Raw genomic sequence first — 21132 nt, 5'->3', positions numbered from 1 at the left:
AGATGGACAAGGACTCCCCAGAACCTTTTTACGCGAAAGGTCGCTCAGGCGACCAGCTCAACTTTTGAGTGAGCGAGCATCTCGCTCAAGCGAGAGGGGTCTCGCTTGAGCGAGAGCCTCTCGCCTGAGCGGAGCCTTCAGCCTAAGCGAGGAGCTGGGCGAGACAGTGCATTGTGTGGTTATTTCTAAAATTCTGAAATGGTTTATGCTTGTTTGGGTGTTGATTATTATGTTAAATGCATGAGACAAATCAATATGCATGAGTGATGTGATCCATGAATTATAAATGATGGTTTGGGCGTGAACCTTCGCATGTGAAAGGAATGGGGTGGTTGGTATTAAATTGACATGGTTGGCATGAGATGAAATTCCACTATGTTGGATGAGAATGATGAACTAGTATGGATTCATTGGAAAATGAAAGGGATGGACTATGAAGAACTAGTATGCGATGTGTATGTATAAATCTGTATGATGAATCTTTCTTGATTGGTTGAGCATGTTTAGTCCATGTCAATGCATAAATCCTTGGAGTCTCTAGGTGAGACTTTCGGGGTCGCGCTTCAATGGTCGGGACGTAATTCCATGGCCCCTGTTAGTGGGTGTCTATGGTGGTGCCCCATTTGTATAAATAGGTAAGGATTCAAGGTAAGGTTGCATCCTGACACTCTAAAGAGTCAGTTAGTCTCACCTAGAGCGGACTGACTCCTGTGGTGAGAGTAGCAGGAGGCCTGAAATTCATTAAGGGCTAACCTTGTGGTGAGGGAAATTGATTCATTGTAACACTTGTAACACATAGCTTGGGGGTGAGCAGCTCGGGGGTGAGCAGAGGTATCCACCACAAGTGTGAGCATCCGTTGAATCCGACCAAGTTATATGTATCTGGATGAGTCGAGTCGTGTATTGTTTGAGAAGTCATAACATACTTGGTTGATATGTGGGTATGGTATGGTGAATATATATATATATATATATATATATATATATATATATATATATATATATATATATAGTGGATTGTATAGATGAATTCTTTTGTGCTCTGGCTTACTCTACTTTCTTTGTTGTGTGTTCTGTTGTGTGGTACTCTCTTTTGCGATGATCATCAACTTGTTGGTGTGAGCAGATGTGAGGAACACCCGCAGGCAATAGGGAGATGATGGTTTCGCTGCATAATCTGCATGGACTGGATCTTAGTTTCTTTGGGCTTTCTATAGGACTTTGTCCCATGTATTGCTATATGCTTTATTACTCTACCTGTATTTGTTAGACCTTTCAACTGTTTTTCTTTTGACATCGTGGTGTGCCTAGCTTTGTAGGGGTTAGGTTAAGGACCCCAGGACTGCACGATCGTACTATTTGTGTGTGGCGTTTTTTTTAATTACGTTTATTAATTAAATGGGACGTTACATATATCATTCATATTTTTATTTATACATAATTGTTTTTATTTTTATGTTTAAAATATTTGATTTTTTTAAATAACTAGTAGAAATAAATGAGTTTTATTATTAATAAGAAAGATACTATTTCATCTTAATTAATATTTACTCTTTCAAAAGTCAAACTTTTAACTATAGTTCATTTCCAATATTTATTTCAATATTATTATTATTTCTATTATTATTTTTTAAATTAATTTTATTATTACTGTTCTTTTGAATGCACTAAGAATTATCACCATAATAAGTTACATATAACTAACAATTATCCCATTTCTAAATATAAATATAGTTTATCTTCATTTATCATCTACACATTTGTATTCTAAATTAATTTATGGAACACATCACTCTAAATTATTATTAATGGAATATTAATATACCATTATTAATGAAGAAACATAAAGTAATAAAATAACATCAAATTATGAACATCCCACTAAATAATGTGTTAGAAAAAAAAAATTCAATAATCCATAATTTTGATTTAGTATTGAACAAAAGTTTCATCTGACATATGACACAATATAGATAATCTCTATTTTTGTCTAAAAAAACATGATTAAGTTCATACGATTAACATATAAAATTTAAGTTAATTCATAATATATATATATATATATATATATATATATATAAACACTTTGAATATAAATTAGTTAAGTTATAAAGTTTTTTTTAGTACACTTCATACTCAAAATATGTAATTATCATGTGAATTCAATTCGACTCATTTTATCTAATTTTATCTAATTTGTCATTTTATCTAATTTTATCTAATTTGTCAAATTAACATACAAAAAAATTAGAATGTAACGTGATTGGCCATCATTTTTTTAAAATTAAAAATTAAATAAAGATAATTTAAAAAATTAATTCATACACATTATATTACTTGAAATATGTGCATATTTATAATATTTTAATTTAATTAATTATTATCACTTACAAATTAATATTGTTATTATAAAGTGTAAGGCCCTGTTCTTTTTCTGCCTTTAACATAAAGGGCTGCTCCAAATCTGATGGGCCTAAGAGCTGGTCCAAAGGATAAAACTCATCCTAGTATGCCCTAATGTGTACGCTTTCACTCTTTCAGAAACCAGTCGTCATCCCCCTTGCTCTCACAGGACGTTCTGCTAGGGTTTTGTCCCAAGCCTTCTCGAACTAGCTCTGAACCAGTTCCTACTCCATGTAAGTGCCCCTTTCTAGATCGTATGAGTTCCATTGCTTTTCCTTTGTATTTCACAATTAGGGTTTCGTATTAATCCGCCCCTTTGTTCTGTGTACCTTCTATTTTCAGCTCATTAGTTCGTTCCTAGAGCTACAGTGCTCGCGTTCGTGTTGTCAAGGTTCTGTTAACCCTTTTCAGGTACGGGAAGTTAGAGATTCGAGTGTATGTTGCTAGTAGCTTGTCCTTGAGTTTGCTTTATGTTTGTATGGATTGATCACTATTTGGTTGTGCGTGGAATGCTTGGTATGAATGGTTGGTTTGGAAAACGCATCTGCTGCAGTTGAGACCAGGGCGAGAACTGGTAATCTCACCCAGGCGAGTCGGACTCGCCTAAGCAAGTCTGGCGGAGGCTCACCCAAACCTTTTTCGCCAAAGGTCGCCCAGGCGGCCAGCTCATTATTTTGAGCGAGCGAACAACTCGCCCAGGCGAGAGGGGTCTCGCCTAAGCGAGATCTGTAACATCCCTATTTTTAACAAACTGTATTATTTATTTTAAATAAAACACTTAGAAAATCTTCTATGTTTACTAATGTTTCGTATTTTATTATGATGTAGTTTAAACATTAAAAATATATTTTATCATGATGTAATTTTTACTTATTGAAAATAACAATAAGAACAAAACAGAACAAATATAATATATATATTAGGTAAAAATATTTTAATTAAATAGGTGTGTGTAAAAAAAATAATAATAATAAAGAATCTTCTAAAAGAAAAAAAAATAGAAAAGGAAAAGAAAAAGAAAAACAAAGAAAAGAAAAGAAATAAAAGAAAAAGAAAGAAGATAAGGAGATTTAAAGGAGTTATATCTAAATACATGGAAGATAAGAATAATTAGAAGTGATAACCTTACATTTAATGCATCCATTCATTACTTGGCAAGTTGGCACATGCATGGCTTGTAAATGGATGAAAGAAATGAATGATGAAAGAAAGATGACCTAAGATTACATCATCCACATGTATTACATGGATTACTTGGAAAGTTTTGGATTACCTTTCATTAATGAAAGGAATCTTATCTTAATATGTAAATACATGGAAGAAATGATGGAAGGGTGATTACGTAAGAGAAATAAGGAAAGCATGAAGCTTATCTCTTCATTAATGAAGAGAATCTTTGCATTAATGAAGTTGCACATGGTTTGCTTATAAAAGGATGGCATGAAAGAGAAAAATGTAGAAAGAATTAAAGGAAAGGTGAGTTAAGTGAGAAAGAAAGAATTAGAGCAAAAGATTTGAAAGAGATCTTGGTCTTCTAGAAGTATTACTAGTGTGTCCCTCCAACTAATCAGGTAAGGGGGAGTGAGGTTAAGCTCTTATATATTAATCTTGATAAGCTCATGAGTTTTATATTAATCTTTTATTTATTTTGACTTTAGTTTCTTTTGGGCTTTCTTTAGGGCTATGGCCCATGTATTTGTTGTTCTTAGATTTATATATTTTTCGTAAAATCGTTATCATGTTTCTGTTGGCACCATGGTGTGCCTAGTTTTGTAGGGGTGGCGTTAAGGATCCCAGGACTACGTTGTTATAATATTTATACGTGGCGTTTCTTTTAATTATACATATTAATTAAATGGGACATTACATAAAGTAATTTACTATATGAAAAGAATAAATTTTACATATATTTATATTAGAGTTACAATAATTTTACATATAGAGTAATTTATATAAACTATTAAATGTCAATAAAATTTATATAAACTAATAAATAATTAACATTAATTAAATAATCAATGTGTCTTTATTATTAATTAATTTTAAATTTATTTATCGTTGTATTTTTTTTCCTAATTTGAATTTGTGATTTTTTTTATAAATGATATTTTAGTATTTATTTTAAATTCAATTTAAATTATCTTAGTTCAGGAAACAAAATTTCTAATACATCTAAACAAATTCATATTTAAAATATTAAATTAAAGGATTAATTTAAATTATAACTTAAATTTTTTATTTTTATCTATAACAATATATAAAGGGGATTCCCCTTTATATATTGTTATAAAGGGATCCTATAAAAACTTCTTTTGAGGAATGGGCAAAACCTGGTCATTTCTCAAGAACAATAGCTAAGGGACCAGATACTACTACTTGGATCTGGAACCTACATGCTGACGCTCATGATTTTGATAGCCATACTAATGATTTAGAGGAGATTTCCCGAAAAGTTTTTAGTGCGCATTTCGGCCAACTCTCTATCATCGTCCACTTTTCAAAATACCGATTTTATCCTTTAAATATAATAATTTATTAAATTTTTAAAAATTGATCGTTACTTTTACAAATTTTTTATAAAATTGGATGTCTATGCTTCTTCTCTTCTTCTTTATTTATCAATGGTTATTCTTTTATCTGTTCTGATATATTTCACTTTATTTTTATTTGTTCTGATATATTTCTTCTTTATTTTTAACTTAATAACATTATAATATTATCACATACTAATATAATATCACGCATATTTAAAAAGTACATACACACAGGCGCGATAGCGCCTGTGTTACGCTAGTTATCAAATAATTTTGTTATTATTAAACAATTTAAAATATTTTTTTAAAAACAGTAAAGGAACAGTCCAATCTTTTAACCACCCCATCGGTGGTGCTGACGCTTATGGGTTGCAGAAAGAAAGAGATGACCTACGAGATGACATCAGTTAGTTAGTTTTATTTGGTCCTAATCATTGCAGCAGCAGCTTCAACCTAAACCTAAAAGCCCCTTCTTCTTTCTTTCTGCGACTGAATCACTGAATTGAATCCAACTAGCGTCGAAGCTCAGCAATTGGATTGAACATAATTTACCTCCAGTAAGTGCAGAAACTTTTTCTCTAAATTCACTTGAAAGATCAGTTTTTTGTTTAATTGAAATTCTACATGAAAAGGCAAAAATTCTATTTTTAAATTTTAAGGGGTTGATGGTTGCCAAAAAATTTGCTAATTTTTTAGATTTCTGTTGCTTAACTCTGCAAGTTATTGTCTATTTTACATTGATTTGTGCTCAAATTTGACAATGAATTTCAATTATCTGACCTTTTCCTGAAAAATGTTTGATAAAATGTGTTTGCAGGTGGTGAGGTTGCAAATTGGAAGAAGATGAAAAAGGGAGTTCATCCGTGGAAGCAATGGATATCCTACGTTACACAAACGGGTAGGTTGATTGATATGCTCGAAATTGTAGTACAATCTCATTTTTTTAATCTCTAAAACTATTAAAATTTTAAAACTAGTTTTAGAAAGAGATGCATGGTCTTCCTACTGAAGATTGTATGCTGTCATATATTAGGCTAAGTTTGAATATTGGTATTGATGTCTTTGAAAAATATTTCCTTCCTCCCTCAAGCCGATTTAAACTAACTTGGAAAGGGAGCGAAATTTATTTGAAGTATCACTGTCTTTTAATGTGAGAGAATGTAACACTGTGAAGATAGCAGCTAGGTAGGTCAAGACTATCACTTAGACACAAAGCAGTAGAACCCCACGTGAAATCTAAATTGTGCCTTTTTTAGTATAATTTTTAAAATTTCCCACTCCATTCATATTTAATAGACTCTGTAGCAAAATTCTGAAAGTTAGACAACTAGTTGGATTTCAGATTGAAACTAGATCAGAATAAAAGAATGGAAATTGGTGTTATTGCAGAAGTAGAACTACTAATTTCGTAAATCTTAACCAGTGTGGATGAAGAAAGATCATTCTCTCAAATCACTTCATGAAATGTATTACCTTTCCATTTTCCTCTTCCTGTATTTACAATTCAAGTACTTTCACCCCTTAACTGCATACAAATATCTCTGATTTTCAATATTCAATTTCAATATTCAATTAATCAATCATCGTGATTCCCTACATCAACTCTAGAAACTAGCATTGCTGCTATTTTCTTTTTGATTGTTTCCATTTGGTGAAGTTTATAGGAAGCCGAGTCCATCATATTTTACTATTAATACTATTACTTTATTAATATTTTGTAATTACCAAGGTTTCTTTCTAGCCTTCAAAGTTCCTAGGAAACAAGTTACATATATATGGAATTTGCTCGTTTAAATGTTATTTATATGTCATATGTCATTTGATGTTGACATTATAACCTAATATTATAGAAGCTTTTCACCAGGTCTTTGGGAACTATGAGCGGCTATAATCAGTTTGAAGGTTGAACTGCTGGACTTGTCTACTTTAATTTTCGAAGGAAGAAAGTGTACAGATCACATTGGAATTTTGTTCCATCATCATTGTGTCTGAACTTGTGGAAATGGCTGCCGAAGATGATAAAAATCTTATTGAAATCTTGGAAAACCTGAATCCAGTAGATGTTGCTAAATACATGAATTTTGTTAGTGCTCCACAAGCTGGTGCTATAGCAACATTTGCTGGCACAACTCGCGACACTTTTGAAGGGAAAACAGTCTTGGAGTTGAGATATGAAGCTTATGTTCCAATGGCAATACGTTGTATTAACTTGATCTGTTCATCTGCTAGAGCATCCTGGAACCTACATTCCATTGCTGTTGCTCATCGTATAGGAACAGTGCCTGTGGGTGAAACAAGTGTCTTCATAGCTGTCTCATCTGTCCACAGGGCAGATGCACTGGAGGCATGTAGATTTTTGATAGATGAGATAAAAGCCAAAGTTCCTATTTGGAAAAAAGAGGTCTATTCAAATGGGGAGGTTTGGAAGGAGAACAGTGAGTTCCTAGAGAGGAGGTCCGAACTTGGTAACAATGATGCAGGTTGCTGCGGGAAAAAGGTAGTAATTAAAGAGCAGACCAAAAAGGCTTGCTGTGGGACTAAGGTTCGGGTTGATGATCAAGGTAGCCAAGACTAATGTCAATTATGTATATTTGATCAATTTAATCAATTAAATAATTATATTTTATAGGAATTTTTATTTTATATGATATGATATGATAAGTGATTTATTTAAGTTTTTGAAATACTTTTATACTTATAATAATATATTTAATAGTAATGTTAATGTTCCTTATAACTATGATAATATTTTTTATAATTTCGGTAAAAAAATTCTTCAATGATAACTCCATGGTATGCATATCCATCCATATAGGTTGTTTCTTCATCTTAAAATAGTTAATGCCATTTTAAATGGAAATACATTTATTTTTCAGTGTTAGTGAGATATTGGCATGTCAACTCCTTTCATAACGTTTCAAAGATTATTGATAATTAAGGGTTTTTGGCTTATGATAGCAAGATTTTTCTTGGATTGGTACCATGCATGGGCCGATTCTTCCTGCACCTCTATATATTTTCCCCTGCACTCCATATTAAGAAATTCTCATTTTTTTTCTCTCCAGATTCTAGAAACTGGTAGTCGAAAGTGACTTCTAAATTGTACAATTTGGAAGCCAAAAATGACTTTTGGATTGTGCAAAGCCAAATGACTTCCGTATTGTACAATTTGAAAGTTGTTTTTTTCTTAACCATTTTTCCGGATCATTTGACTCGAAGTGCAACATTCCATTCTTAATAAATCAACTTAAGGCCACTTCTAAGCCTGTAGTGTGTTTGCAGCTTTTAGCTTCATCACCTTTTCTTGCTAAATTAATATATATGCAATAATTTTTCTTCGTGTTTATTTTGCCTTTCATTCACATATGTATTGGCTGGAAGGGATAAATGTCAAACATTTGAAGGAAACTGTTTCTTCTCTGCCCCTTTTCCTCTCTTTGACTTGAGATATTCCTAACACAAGTTAGTGGATTAGTTTCTAGCTGTACTCTCCCCCTATCTCTCTTGCCCCTTTATCTGTGAAGGTCCTCAATCTTGTTGTAGTTACTAATTAATAAGAACTTTTTTCTGTATTCTGCCCTGTTACCTAACTATTTCATGTGTGTTGCAGCTAATGAGGCGTCACATGAAAAAAATATAGGAGGAGATGGAAGATAAGGTAATACAGTTATATATTTTCCAGTCTCTGTATCTTTTTCCTTTGAAGTTAGTTTTAATTATTGAAATAGTGGACATATGCTGTGCAATTGGTAATAGTGGCACAATCAGGCTATACCAGACATTGTTGATCTGTTTACAACCATATATTTTCACAGAATTGGGACTAAAAGCTAAGTTGACTATTTTTTCAGGGTCAAAAAATATGATTAAGCCTAAAATCTTGCCTATATATGGTGGATCCATGGTCTGTAGTCCCTCAGTACCATATTCCTGAAAAATATTGCCTAGTTGTGGTTTCATCAAGAAGATTATAACATGAGCTGTACTACATGAACTAATGCATAACTCAAAACACAATTTAGTTTATAGTGTGTAAGGTTTAGATTTGATGATATTATCTTCTGTTCCGAATAAATATACAGGTGACTTTGTCGTTCATTGATTATACAATACCTGTATTTGTACAAAACAATTACTTTGGTTGCTGGATGTGTTTTCCTTGTGTCTGATGAGATTGGTGGTATTTTCCTGGCTTATTGAAATTTGAAAGTTTTGGATGTTCGTGTATTTGTGTATGTTATAGATTGTTGTGTCAGCAACCATATTTTCTGTAATCACAACATGAATTCATTTTTCAGGCTATAGATTCCATCGCTGTTGCTGAAGGTCAGAGAAAAACTGAAGATGCATCAAGGAGTAAGTGTTTTTCAATTTGCTTGTAAAGGATATACCCTCCAATTGATGGAATTACTTTGTTTGGTTATATAATGTAGTAGTGGAGCAATCTTTGAAGTTTGAGTTGACTTGTGAAATCAGTAAACATTCATTTCCCAGTAGTAACATGGCTATTTTCTTTATTAGTCGAGTAGTTGGAAAACAGTCAGAGGTTTTTTCACAATTCTGGTGCAATTTAGTTTTGTAATTCCAAGAATGGTGCAAGTTTTTAAAAAATTGCTACAAAGGGAAAGTTGTGCCAAGATAGTATGACTTCACCATGAAGAAGTCGTGCCAAAATAAGAAGACTTTTGTTAATCAGACTTGAAGTCGTGCCAAAATGGCAAAATTTCCCTTTAAAAGTAAAGTCCTGCCATTATCATACAACTTTAATTAACTGCTTAAGCAAAGTGTGTCATATTGGCATGACTTTAGTCTTGTAATTTTAATGAAGAAGTCGTCTGAAGACGACATAGCTTCAATGAACTTTTTTATTCTTTATTTTTTTTTTGCATTCTCAATTGTTTCTATTAAAATTTTTAAAAAATTAAAAATTTAATTGAGTAATTAATAGGAGAATAAAGTAAAAACGCACATGAAAAAAGAAAAAGGAAGATTTCCTTAATAAAAAGTACATGAAATGAAACATCTTAATAATTAGTGGGTGACATATATTGAAATTAAAATAAACAAAATTGATGCAATGTAGTGACAAGAGTTACACAAAATGAACAATGTCTATTTGGGCAATTTCTTTTGTTATGATCAATATTTTTGCAAAACGAACATTTGTTTGGTTTGTCTAGAATTGACTAATCCTTTTCATTATGGATACAACTTGTACTTGGTCTTCCTAATTGTTTGCGTTGCATGTGAGGTTTGGGAATTAAATTTGGACCAATATAAGTAGACCAATAATCTTTATTTTGAACAGGCTAAAATTGCACCTCATAAGCTATGAAAATACTTTGGAGGCTACAAATAGGATCCACAAATGTAATAGGCTCTAAATGGGAGGTTGAGCAAACAACCATTACATGAGAGTAAGGTATGTGAAGAGCTTGAAACTTCCCACAATCACACCACCAATTATTTAACTTAACAAATGTATGACACTGGATGACGTCCAAGTTGAGGAGTGGAAATCTCCCGAACATCGAAGACTGAATTATGGCAATCATGACACATGACATATTGTTGTTCATTTTTTCTTAACAAAGCATAAATATCCTCTGGATATTGGTAGCCAGCTCGTAACATGCATTCAATCTTTGTCCCTCATTCCATGAACCATTTTTTGTTCTTTCAAAAAATAATTTAACAAGAGCACAAATTGGCAATGATCTTGCTCTCTTCAAAAAGAAGTTCATAAATTCGGCTAAAGTTTTTGTCATGTGGCCATATCTTTTTTCCCATTATAAGCTTAGGTCCATTTTTCCAATGATATTTGGTCTATCCAAGAAGTTGCTTGTTGAAATTCGACTTTCATAGTAGATATCTTTGCTTGAAGTGTAGGTTGTTTCATTTCATAACCTGTGACAAATTCGATATTAGAAAATAACAGTGTTTTATTGCATTAGAAAATTGAAAATAATTAATGTAGGTACCCATGTTTAGTAGATGTGTCTTCAATTCTGCATTTTTGAACTGTTTATTGAAATTAGAGGAAACATGGCAAATGTAATAAATGGATGTGAGTCCATTTCCTTCCCAAGCAACTTCTAGGGATTGTAGTGCTGAAGGTATGGTTGTGCCTCTATTAGTGATCAGACATATATTTGGTTGAGGTGTCATAGTTGGAAGAACAAGATCATAGTTTCCTTTGTTTCACGTTCAACAATAGCAAAGGCTAATGAAAAGATGTTGCGGTTTCCATCTTGACCAATTGTTGTCGATAATGTACCATTGTATCTTCCCATCAAAAAGTTCCATCAACTTGCACTACTGGCTTGTAATAGTTGAATCCATCAATACATGGCTTAAAAGACCATAAAACCCTTTGTAAGATGTATACGGATAGGTCCTCTCTATTTTTAAAATTTTAGATACCATTAATTATTTTTTATTAATTATATATTTATATATACATAAACGTTTGTATATGTAGTGAGTATATGTTATGATTTAATAACGGAAGTGAGCATAAATAAAAAACTTCAAATTATTATAACCTAGAAAATTTATTTATTGTATAGATTTGAAAGATAAAATAGGATATAAGGAAATAGGTTTTATAGTGCATAGATATTTTGGATTTAGATTATAAATTTTATTTGGTAATATATTGATACTTAATGGATTTCTGCATTAAAATTGTCATATATAGTTTTATACATGTTACAATAAATGCAAAGTATGCATTAACCAATGTTGATATTAACACATTTGACAAATTATGATTTGTGAAGTGGCACGGGATGTTCACATTATTAAAAAAATCGCTTTATCATTTTATTGTTAATTTGGTGACTTATTTGGGTTATTGTAGGTATTCATAAAAGCAATGGTTCATAACCAAAGGCTCCCTCGTCGTGATATGTATGTGTTACAATTGTAAGAGAGACATGTTACTAAAGCAATTTGGGCAAGTAATGATATACTGCAACGATTAAGAAAATACTATATTTGGGCTACAGCCCATGTTGACTTAATTCATCCACAAGTTAAGACAATAATGAATTTTGCCAGATTTGGTCAGTTACTGCCATTTTCTAACATGGACATCAATTGTCACTTAATAACTACATTAGTTGAGAGGTGAAGAATAGAGAGTCATACGATTCATCTACTGCATGGAGAAACCACAATTAATTACACGATGTTGCTTTGCAATTGGGTCTTCCGATGGTGAACTTGTTACTGGTGAAACATCACCTGCGAACTTGATACCATGGGTGGGATTGTTGTTGGGGTTGATAACACCCCCCCTGCCCAATCCCTAAAAGGGAAGTCAATAATTTTTTTTTGGTTAAACAACATGTTTCAAGAACTACCACAAGATGCAACTGATGAGGTTGTTTTCCAACATGCATGGGCTCATATTTTTGTTGTAATTGGGAGTCTACTCAATTTGGAACTTCATCATCAACATCTCCATTTGCATCTCCCACATTCTTTCAGTAATATTATCGGCCTACAATGTCACCACAAATGTTGGAAGATGTTAACCAAACACAACAACATGAAGATAATGTTGATGGCGATCCACCTCAACCCCCTTAGATTAGAACTAGACGACAAAGAAGAAGACCTCCTTGTGGCACGGGGTCCCATAGATAACGTTTACACCATTTTATGATGAATAAATCTTAATAAAATATTTTCGCTAATTATATTTCAGATTTAGTTACTATGCTTTATTATTTCATTTTTATTATTTAAATAAATAAAAAAATCATTTTTACAATTTACTATGTTGGCACTCAAGTCGTTTCGTCTTTAGACGACTTCTTCTTTAAAATTACAAGACAAAATGGCACGACTTTGCTTAAGAAGTTAATTAAAGTTGTAAGATAATGACACGACTTTACTTTTACATGAAAGTCTTGCTATTTTGGCATGACTTCAAATTTGATAGTGAAGTCGTACCATTTTGGCACGACTTTCCCTTTATGGAATTTTTTTAAAAACTTGCACCACTTTTGCAAATTTAAAAAGTAAATTGCATCAAAATTGTAAAAAAACCTGCAGGTGGACAATTAATAATCAACTTATGTTTTATAATTAGGTGTCTCTTATTTTGAAATCAAATTCACTTTATATTTGGTTTTAATATATTTAATTTATAAAAGAATATTTATACAACTTGGACAAATGTTTTGTGACATTGACTTTATTATGTCTAAATTAGAGATGTCAAAATGGGTTTTAACTCGTGAGCCAACCCGACTCACCACGGATTCAAGTCGAGTTGGGTGGAGTCAAATTCAATTTTTTTTTTAAAAAAAGTGGGTTGAACTGAACTCAACTCACTTAACCTGAGTTAAACAGGTTCGAGTTGGATTGAAGGTGGGTTGATCCATTTAACCCACCAATATTTTTTTTCAATTTTTTTTGTTATAATTATTTATTATTTTTAATTATATAGGTTCACATTTTCATATTTTTAAATGCTCGAATATTGCTCAATAACATTTGAATAATTTGAATGTTTAATCAATTTGTTTGTCAACACGTTAATACTTTAATCTTTAACTATTATCTTTGTAATAATATTTCGAGAATCAGGAATCAAGTGAATACATAAAAAATAAATTAAGTCAATTCACTTTCATTGTAATATAATAAATATATAAAATAAATTATAAAAAAACATTCATAAGTGAGCTAACCCATTAACCCACTAACTCACCAATCTGTGGTGGGTCAGACCGGATTACAAAATTTGTGACTCATTAAATAGTGAGATAGGTTGAGTTGACCATTTTCTAGTTTAAGTTGTGATGAACCAATCTGTGAGTTAAATTGACTCACTTTGACCTGTAGTCTAAAAGTAATCATTTTTTTTTCAATTCATAATAACATAATTTCTATTACGCGTCATCATAACTAAGTATATATTCTGATTAAATTATTCAACTAAATAATTTTATTTTAATGATTTTTCTTTGATATAATATGACAAGTGATTTATTTATTTTTGTTAAATACTTTTATAGTTATAATAATATATTTGAAAATAATGCAAATGCCCCTTTTAAATACGATAATGTTATATAATTTGGTAAATTTATATAAAATTATTTTCGTAACATTGGTAAAATTATATGAATTTTTTTATTATTTTAGTAGAGTTATACGAAATGATTTTTTATTTTATAAATTTTAATCATTATAAATATATTTGGGTGAATGCATAAGTAATAAAAGTGATTGTATATTATGTAAGGCCCAATTTTCTGCCTTAATGTTTTAAGGGCTGCCCTTAGCCTAATGGGCCTAAGGGTTAGCCCAAGGAGTAAAAACAGATCCCATCTGTCCTAACGTTTCCATTCCCCTCACTTTTAGAAACAATGCTTCCTTGCCTCCTTAAGCAGCTACGACGCTCTGCTAGGGTTTTGCCGTCAACCTTCCAAGCGAGCTAGACTTGCCTAAGCGAGATTATCATATGCTCGCCCAGAATCTGCCACTCGAATTGTTGCCTAGGCGACGTGCGTTCTTTTTGAGCGATGAGTGGTCTCGCCTAGGCGAGAAGGGGCTCGCCTGAGCGAGACCTCGCAGAATCCACTGCTCCCCTTTCGTGCTCTCGCCTAGGCGAGAAGGGTTTCGTCTGAGCGAGAGAGCCTCTCTCGCCTGAGCGAGCCCTGTTAGCTTGAGCGAGACTGCGGGCAGGTTTGGCATTATCATTGAGTGGTTTACTGATGTGTGGATTTCTTGCCTGATCTAAATACCTTACTAGGAGGGTTGGAGGGATGATGCCATGATATATATATATATATATATATATATATATATATATATATATATATATATATATATATATATATATATATATATATATATATATATATATATATAAGATTGAGGTGGAAATGATATGTTGCTTCATTTTGTATGAGTTGGAAAGCATGAGTTGTATGATTGGTTGTCTATACATGATGTTAGTATTTCGAGAACTTTCTGATTGGTTGGTGAAACATGAACTAAGTGTGGTAGGGCATAATTCCATAGCTCTTGTACGGAGAGCTCTTGGTGGCGCCCCATCTGTTGGACGTAATCCCATGGACCTTCCTAATGGGAGTGCTTGGTTGTGCCTCACCTAGTGAACTTAATTCCATGAACCTCGTGGTGAGAGTTCATGGTGGTGCCTCAACATAAGGGCGTAATTCCACGCGAGTATCATGGTGGTGCCTCAAGGTCAGGACGTAATTCCACGTAGGCCACGTGGTGGTGCCTCTTGTAAGGGTGTAATTTCGCGAAGGCCTCGTGGTGATGCCTCACTGTTAGGACTTAATTCCACTGTCTTGTGGTGGTGCCTCATTATGCGTATCCGGATAGTCAGGTCTTGTAGTTTCGAGGGTTTGGTATGTCATGTGTGGCTTCTCAGTATATATGCCTGATTGTATGATTGAATGATGATTATTATGATGTATGAATTTTGTGCACCAGCTTACCCTTTTGCTTGTTTGTATGGTTGTGTGTGTGGTTTTCCTCCTTTGCAATGATCATCAACTCTATTGATGTGAGAAGATGTGAGAACCCGTGACAGTGGTAATGGCAATAGGGATGCTACAGCTTCATGGTTAAGGACGGGTATGGGGCTCATTATAGGGCCCTCAGCGGAAGAAGTTTTATTATCTAGATTTATTTTTCTGTACAAGAACTTGTGTTGTTGTTGATACATTTTGATTAGGTTAGGCAGTGTAGTGCCTCCTCTCTTTTGTTATGAACATTGTTGGGGTATTGTGTATCTTCTTATCCAATTTCTGCACTTTTGATATTTATATATGTGTGACGCTTTATTAAATTGAATTTACCTATTTAATTGGGGCGTTACATATTACAATAGTATTTATTTTGGAGAAATTCATAATTAATTAAATAGTTGAATTTGATGTCTATTTTATTTTATATGTTATGATAAGTGATTTATTTACTTATTGTGATTTTGTGTAATTATAATGTATATTGGGTAATGATTATGATAATATCAGGGATGATGTCGAGATAGATACAAGTAATAGCTATACTTGTTTGCTATACTTGTCTTAATTGTAGTAGGAAACATTGTTGGGTGAGTGGAAAAGAAAATAAACCAAGAAAAAAAAATGAAAATCTTGTGGTAGATTTAATTGAGTTGATAGATAAAATAAATTTAGTTTTATAAAATTATTTTTTAGAAACAATCTAATGTATTTTGAATTAGTTATTATGTTATAATAAAAGTTAAATATTTTATTTATTAATTAAGTTGCATGTTATTGTAGTGTAGTGGTGGAGACAAATTTGGATTGGGTGACAAGAATTATTCAAGTATACACATCCAACTAATTTTACATACAAAATTTCATAATTCTAATATTGTAGTTCAGATAACATCATAATCATTTCCCAACATTTACGATCCTAAAGCTCATGCTCTCACAAGAAAATTACATTAATTTTGCAACCCTCAAACAATACAATTGTAGTGAGACATTAACAAGAAATGAAGAAAACACCTAAGCCCATAATAAGATAAAGAAAAGAAAAAGAAAAATAATTTACCATATGTCAGTATAAATATGCTATATCAATACTCTTTTAACAATATTGTTCTTATAGGACCCTAAAATCTCTAAGACCACTTCTCTTCCGCTTGTCTCTCGGCTTCTCCTTTTATGGCTATCTTAATGTCCAGTAAGGATCTTCTCTAGGTTTTCTTAACAAATCAAGCACCATATTTCACAAAACTAAAATGAACCTACATCAATTGTTCTATGATGTGTTGTGTTATATGCTGGGTATGTGAATTGTGGTAGTGGTAGTGTGTGTTCTGTGTAGTATGTGTGTTGGTTGATAGTGTGTGGTAGTGAATAGTGTTTTCGTCGCATGAATAGTGTTCTAGTAGTAGTGAATAGTTTCAATTTTTGCCTATTTAGTTGAAATTTTTGATTTTGATAGCTATGGTTATTATTTTTGCTTAAAAAATTGTGTGGTCATTCCTTTGAACCCATATTTTGTAAGAAAAACCCCAAGAGAACTTAGTTTGACTCTGTTTGAAGTTTAAAAATTATTTTGAAACTCAAGTTTAGTAAAACTTCAAACAACCATAACTTGTGCTCTGATTTGTAGTTTTGCTATAATTATATATCGCTTTGGGGTAGAAAAACATTTCCAAGACCCTTGATAGCCTACACTGACAACTATTTGTTCTATATTTTCCAAAGAAGTGGCCATTTCCTATTTTTCGACAATTTATTTTGTTGTTTTTCTTGTGTTTTCAACTTTTGCAAAAATATGCGATATAGTTAGACTTTGAGTTTTGAGCTGGAAATTTTTGTGTTAGTCTTTCATGATTTTAGGGTGCTTCCTACAAAATCTTAGGTCATTTGGAGTTTTTTTTTTTAGTACACTTGTAGTTTTACCCTAGTAAAAACCCCATTCCTTTCCATCCATTGACTACACAACTCACTAACAAGGTTTTTTCATATCTTCAGTGAGTCCTTGAACATAGTGAACCACTTAAATGGTGTCCCTTCAGTACACAACTTCTCCTCTCGTGTTAAGTTCTTATTCAAGGAACCAACTAATTTCGTTTGGCATGGATGCCTAAAAGAAATCTACAAACATCATACAATAGTTACAAATATGGCACTTTTTAAAATTTTAAATCACATAAATTGTACAGTACAAACATCCATACCTTAGTGGAACTACTACAATATCTAACTTCATTACACTTACTCATGATTCTAAACATGGATCAATAACAAATTGTGATAGTCAAACTCAAACCATAAAAATAAAAAAATAAAAAATGCATGAACACCGCCCAACCAATCAAAAATAGAGGTAATAATGAACTAAACCCAAAATGCAAGAAACCATATAATCAAAAAGGGAAAACCCACACTCACCTCATACAAACCAAATAAATTATCCAACACAACACACCAAGAGTACTTCAAATCCTAAATGGGGGAAATATGCTAACCCCAAAATCCAAAGCCCAAATATCAAATTTGAACACAACAAAAAGTAATACAAATCGTGAAACTCTAGACCACAAACTAAAAATTCTATAAACATTACCATCACCTCATCCAAGCAAGGGTGGACGCCGAAGGATTGAAAAATGAAAATGTACCACCTTCGGTTGGAACCGGTTGGAACCATGGTCGAGCAAAAACGCAAGCACAACCAAAGAAAACGCAAGCAGCGTGAGACAGGACTTCTTCCCTAAATACAGTTTGTGAAAAATGTTTTTGAACCCCTTCCCAAGTGCGGTTAGCGTGGAATAAAAAATTCAACTTTAAAAAATAAAAAAACTAATGCCATGTAATATGCCATGTAAGGTTGTCAAAAGTTATAAGAGAAATAAGTTGTCAAAATATCGTTTTCGCACTAGGAACAAATTTGATTACATGGCTTTATGTTTCTCCATGTTAGAGAATATTTTTGCTTGCAACTTATTAATGTTTATGTGTTGAAATATCGACATTTTATTCTATGAATGGTTCTTTCTCTACATGTGTAGGATAAGTTTTACGAAAACAATACTTTGACACAATTTTTTTGCTCATTTTTTTATTATGCCTACGTGTCATTTATGAATTTGATTTTCCAATTTTTTTTTTCAATGCTCACATGTGTGGTATTGGGGCCAAAAGTTTTCATATTTGGGAGAGAATACATTTTTCAAAACGGTGAAAAGTAGGGCATTCCTTCGTCTTATCTAGGGCATTCCTTCCTTCACTTCCTACAACCATTCACACTTCTTCCATTGGTGGTTCATGTAATGTCTTCGTATTCCTTCATGGTAGGGCCTTCGACCGTTTTTGAGTATGGGTTGTTCTAGGTTATCGAGTTCATCGCGAAATTGGAAGCATTGCCCGTTGTTTGAGTGTGGGTTTCATCTCCTTCTTCGCATTTCTCGTTCATTTTTTCGTGGATGTTTTATGTGTGCACTATATCATTGGTTAATATTTCTCTTTCGATTTTTCGTTGATGTGCCTTGCCTTCTATCTTAAAATAATGTCACAACACCAACTTAAATTACTTTGTTATTGGTAATAATAATTAATTTGAAGTGTTTATAAACCCAAAGTATGAAGTGCCTTCACTGTTGTCTCAAAAAAAACATTCCACTGCAGTTGCTATCAAACATGTGTAGGAAGCCCAGTGCAAATAAGTGGGCAACTGCAAAGGACTTTTTGAACAAGATTTTAAAAACTTGGAAAATACACACACCATCTAATGTGTACTTCAAATGAACCATAGTAATTAGTTTCAAGTGTAAGTTGTTTTTTGCCCATTTTTCTTGTGGGTCTTTCTGACATGGCTTGCATGTGACCCTTCTTCTGGTTGCATGTGAGATTTTAATCATGAATATGAGTCTCTCTTGATAAATGATCATAACAGTAGGTCTTGATCATTCTTGCGATGTTTTTTTAGTGTAGATAGAGCATTCTGTGTGGTTGGGGGTAGTTTGGAGTTCCTAGAGCTATTTGGGTCTCTTGAGCCATCTTCTTAGGTAAAGGAAACTAGCTTTGATCTTGTGTCGTTGATTGTTTATGATATTGGTCCTGAATCGAATTTATGAATCTGATTTTGATGTGAGTATGACTAGATTGCTTCTGTGTGACTAGTTGATAATTTTTAGTTGATTGTTTGCTTTTGATCTGTGATTGAGCTGAGCAAACTTTCAATAACTGAACAAGGTTGTACTTACTCCTTCCTGATGAAACTCTTATGAGCTATAATATTGAAAGAGAAGTACCAAATTGAGAAATTAACTAGGTCCTAAGTCTCTCAGAATTGGTATAACGTAGTAGGGTGGCGTTGGGCGTTGATTGTGTTGAGCAGGTTTGGGAGAAATTTTAACTCTAGATCGTTAGGTGCTGGTAATGACGCCGAGTGCCACTTTTTATGAGAGGTTGAACGCTGAACGCCACCTTTTGCGAGAAGAATTGCACTGGACGTCACCACTGAGCGCCAAGCCCTTAGAACATCAGCATTGGGCACTGTTATGATACCGTTGGGTGTTATTATGATACCATTCAGTGTTATTAGTTTCGTTCTTGTGCAGTTCTATGATTGATCTATATCATGAAACATAGGTATGTTTGAGTTGTTGTAGGGTATTTCCCGAGGAGGAAATCCCATGGGTGATGTGTTTTACTAGGGTGTGCCTTGAGGTTATGACTGTGTCATTTTGTTAGGCTATCCTGAAGTCTACTAGCTATTCATACTCATGTGGAGAAAAATGGTTAAATGATGAGAGTAGTAGGAGGTTCTGTCATAAGGGTAATTCAATTATTCTTATGACTATAATAGGGATTAACCTTGTGTGTAGTAGCTCGGTAGAGCAATTTATATCACCATAAATGCTCGGCTTCATAGGTTTGAATCAAGTGATGAATCCAGATAATATCAAGTCTAGAAGAATTTGGTTGATAATGTGATATGTTGAGTAGTTGTGTTTTATATTCAACATGAAACTTATATATATATATATATATATATATATATATATATATATATATATATATATATATATATATATATATATATATATATATATGAAATGTTTAAAATTTATCTATGTCCTTTGTTCAACTAGCTTACCCTGTTTGTTTTCTTGGTTGTCTTGTATTGTGAGCAAATGAAGTTGCAGGTATAGAGGCACCTCTAAAAGATGATAAGCCATCAATTAGACTAGTGGAGGTCTCATGGAATTTTTAGTAAATGGTTAGTTTTGCATAAAGCTTGTTGGTTTAGTTTGAGTGTATAAATAAGATATTTTTATAGTCATATCTTTTATATGACTTTTATACATTGAATTACCTATTTTGAATACTATAATGTAATGTTCTATTTTTTTAGTTTTAAGTTACATAAGAAAGAAATTATCCCATTATAATTTTTATTACCAAGTAACATCTTTATAAATTTGCTACTGTTCATAATTGAGACACTTTTTTAAAAGTTGGGATGCCATTGACATTTTTTTAAAAGTAGAGACCAGATTGACACATATCCGAATAATTAAACCTATAATAATAATAATAATAATCGAACTTATATAACTATTTTGTTTAACAATTATCGATTTATTTTAATTCATATACTTATATATCTCCAAAATATTAGAAAGTGGAAAAGTATAATAACTACTTTG

At 32.5% G+C, this 21132-nt stretch overlaps 1 protein-coding gene across 5 annotated transcripts; it reads left to right on the top strand.

Moving 5' to 3' along the window:
* Nucleotides 1-5269: 5269 nt before the first annotated feature.
* On the top strand, nucleotides 5270-12000 carry LOC114188677 (molybdopterin synthase catalytic subunit). 5 transcript variants are annotated; one of them, XR_003605419.1, is made up of 7 exons: nucleotides 5270-5494; nucleotides 5755-5835; nucleotides 6802-7498; nucleotides 8548-8595; nucleotides 9236-9293; nucleotides 10246-10359; nucleotides 11800-12000. XR_003605419.1 is itself a non-coding variant. In XM_028077265.1 (5 exons), the coding sequence occupies exons 3-4, from the start codon at nucleotides 6940-6942 to the stop codon at nucleotides 8592-8594; spliced, it is 606 nt and encodes a 201-aa protein (XP_027933066.1). In that variant the 5' UTR covers nucleotides 5271-5494; nucleotides 5755-5835; nucleotides 6802-6939; the 3' UTR covers nucleotide 8595; nucleotides 9236-9491. The 5 variants fall into 5 exon arrangements, 1 of the variants encoding a protein (XP_027933066.1); XR_003605420.1 differs by lacking the exon at nucleotides 11800-12000 and adding an exon at nucleotides 10976-11306; XR_003605421.1 differs by lacking the exon at nucleotides 10246-10359.
* Nucleotides 12001-21132: the final 9132 nt, after the last annotated feature.

This window comes from Vigna unguiculata, chromosome 6, assembly GCF_004118075.2.
Source record: "Vigna unguiculata cultivar IT97K-499-35 chromosome 6, ASM411807v1, whole genome shotgun sequence".
NCBI lineage: Eukaryota > Viridiplantae > Streptophyta > Magnoliopsida > Fabales > Fabaceae > Vigna > Vigna unguiculata.
Note: the sequence above shows the minus strand (reverse complement) of the source record. Positions and strands in the feature narration are given on the sequence as shown.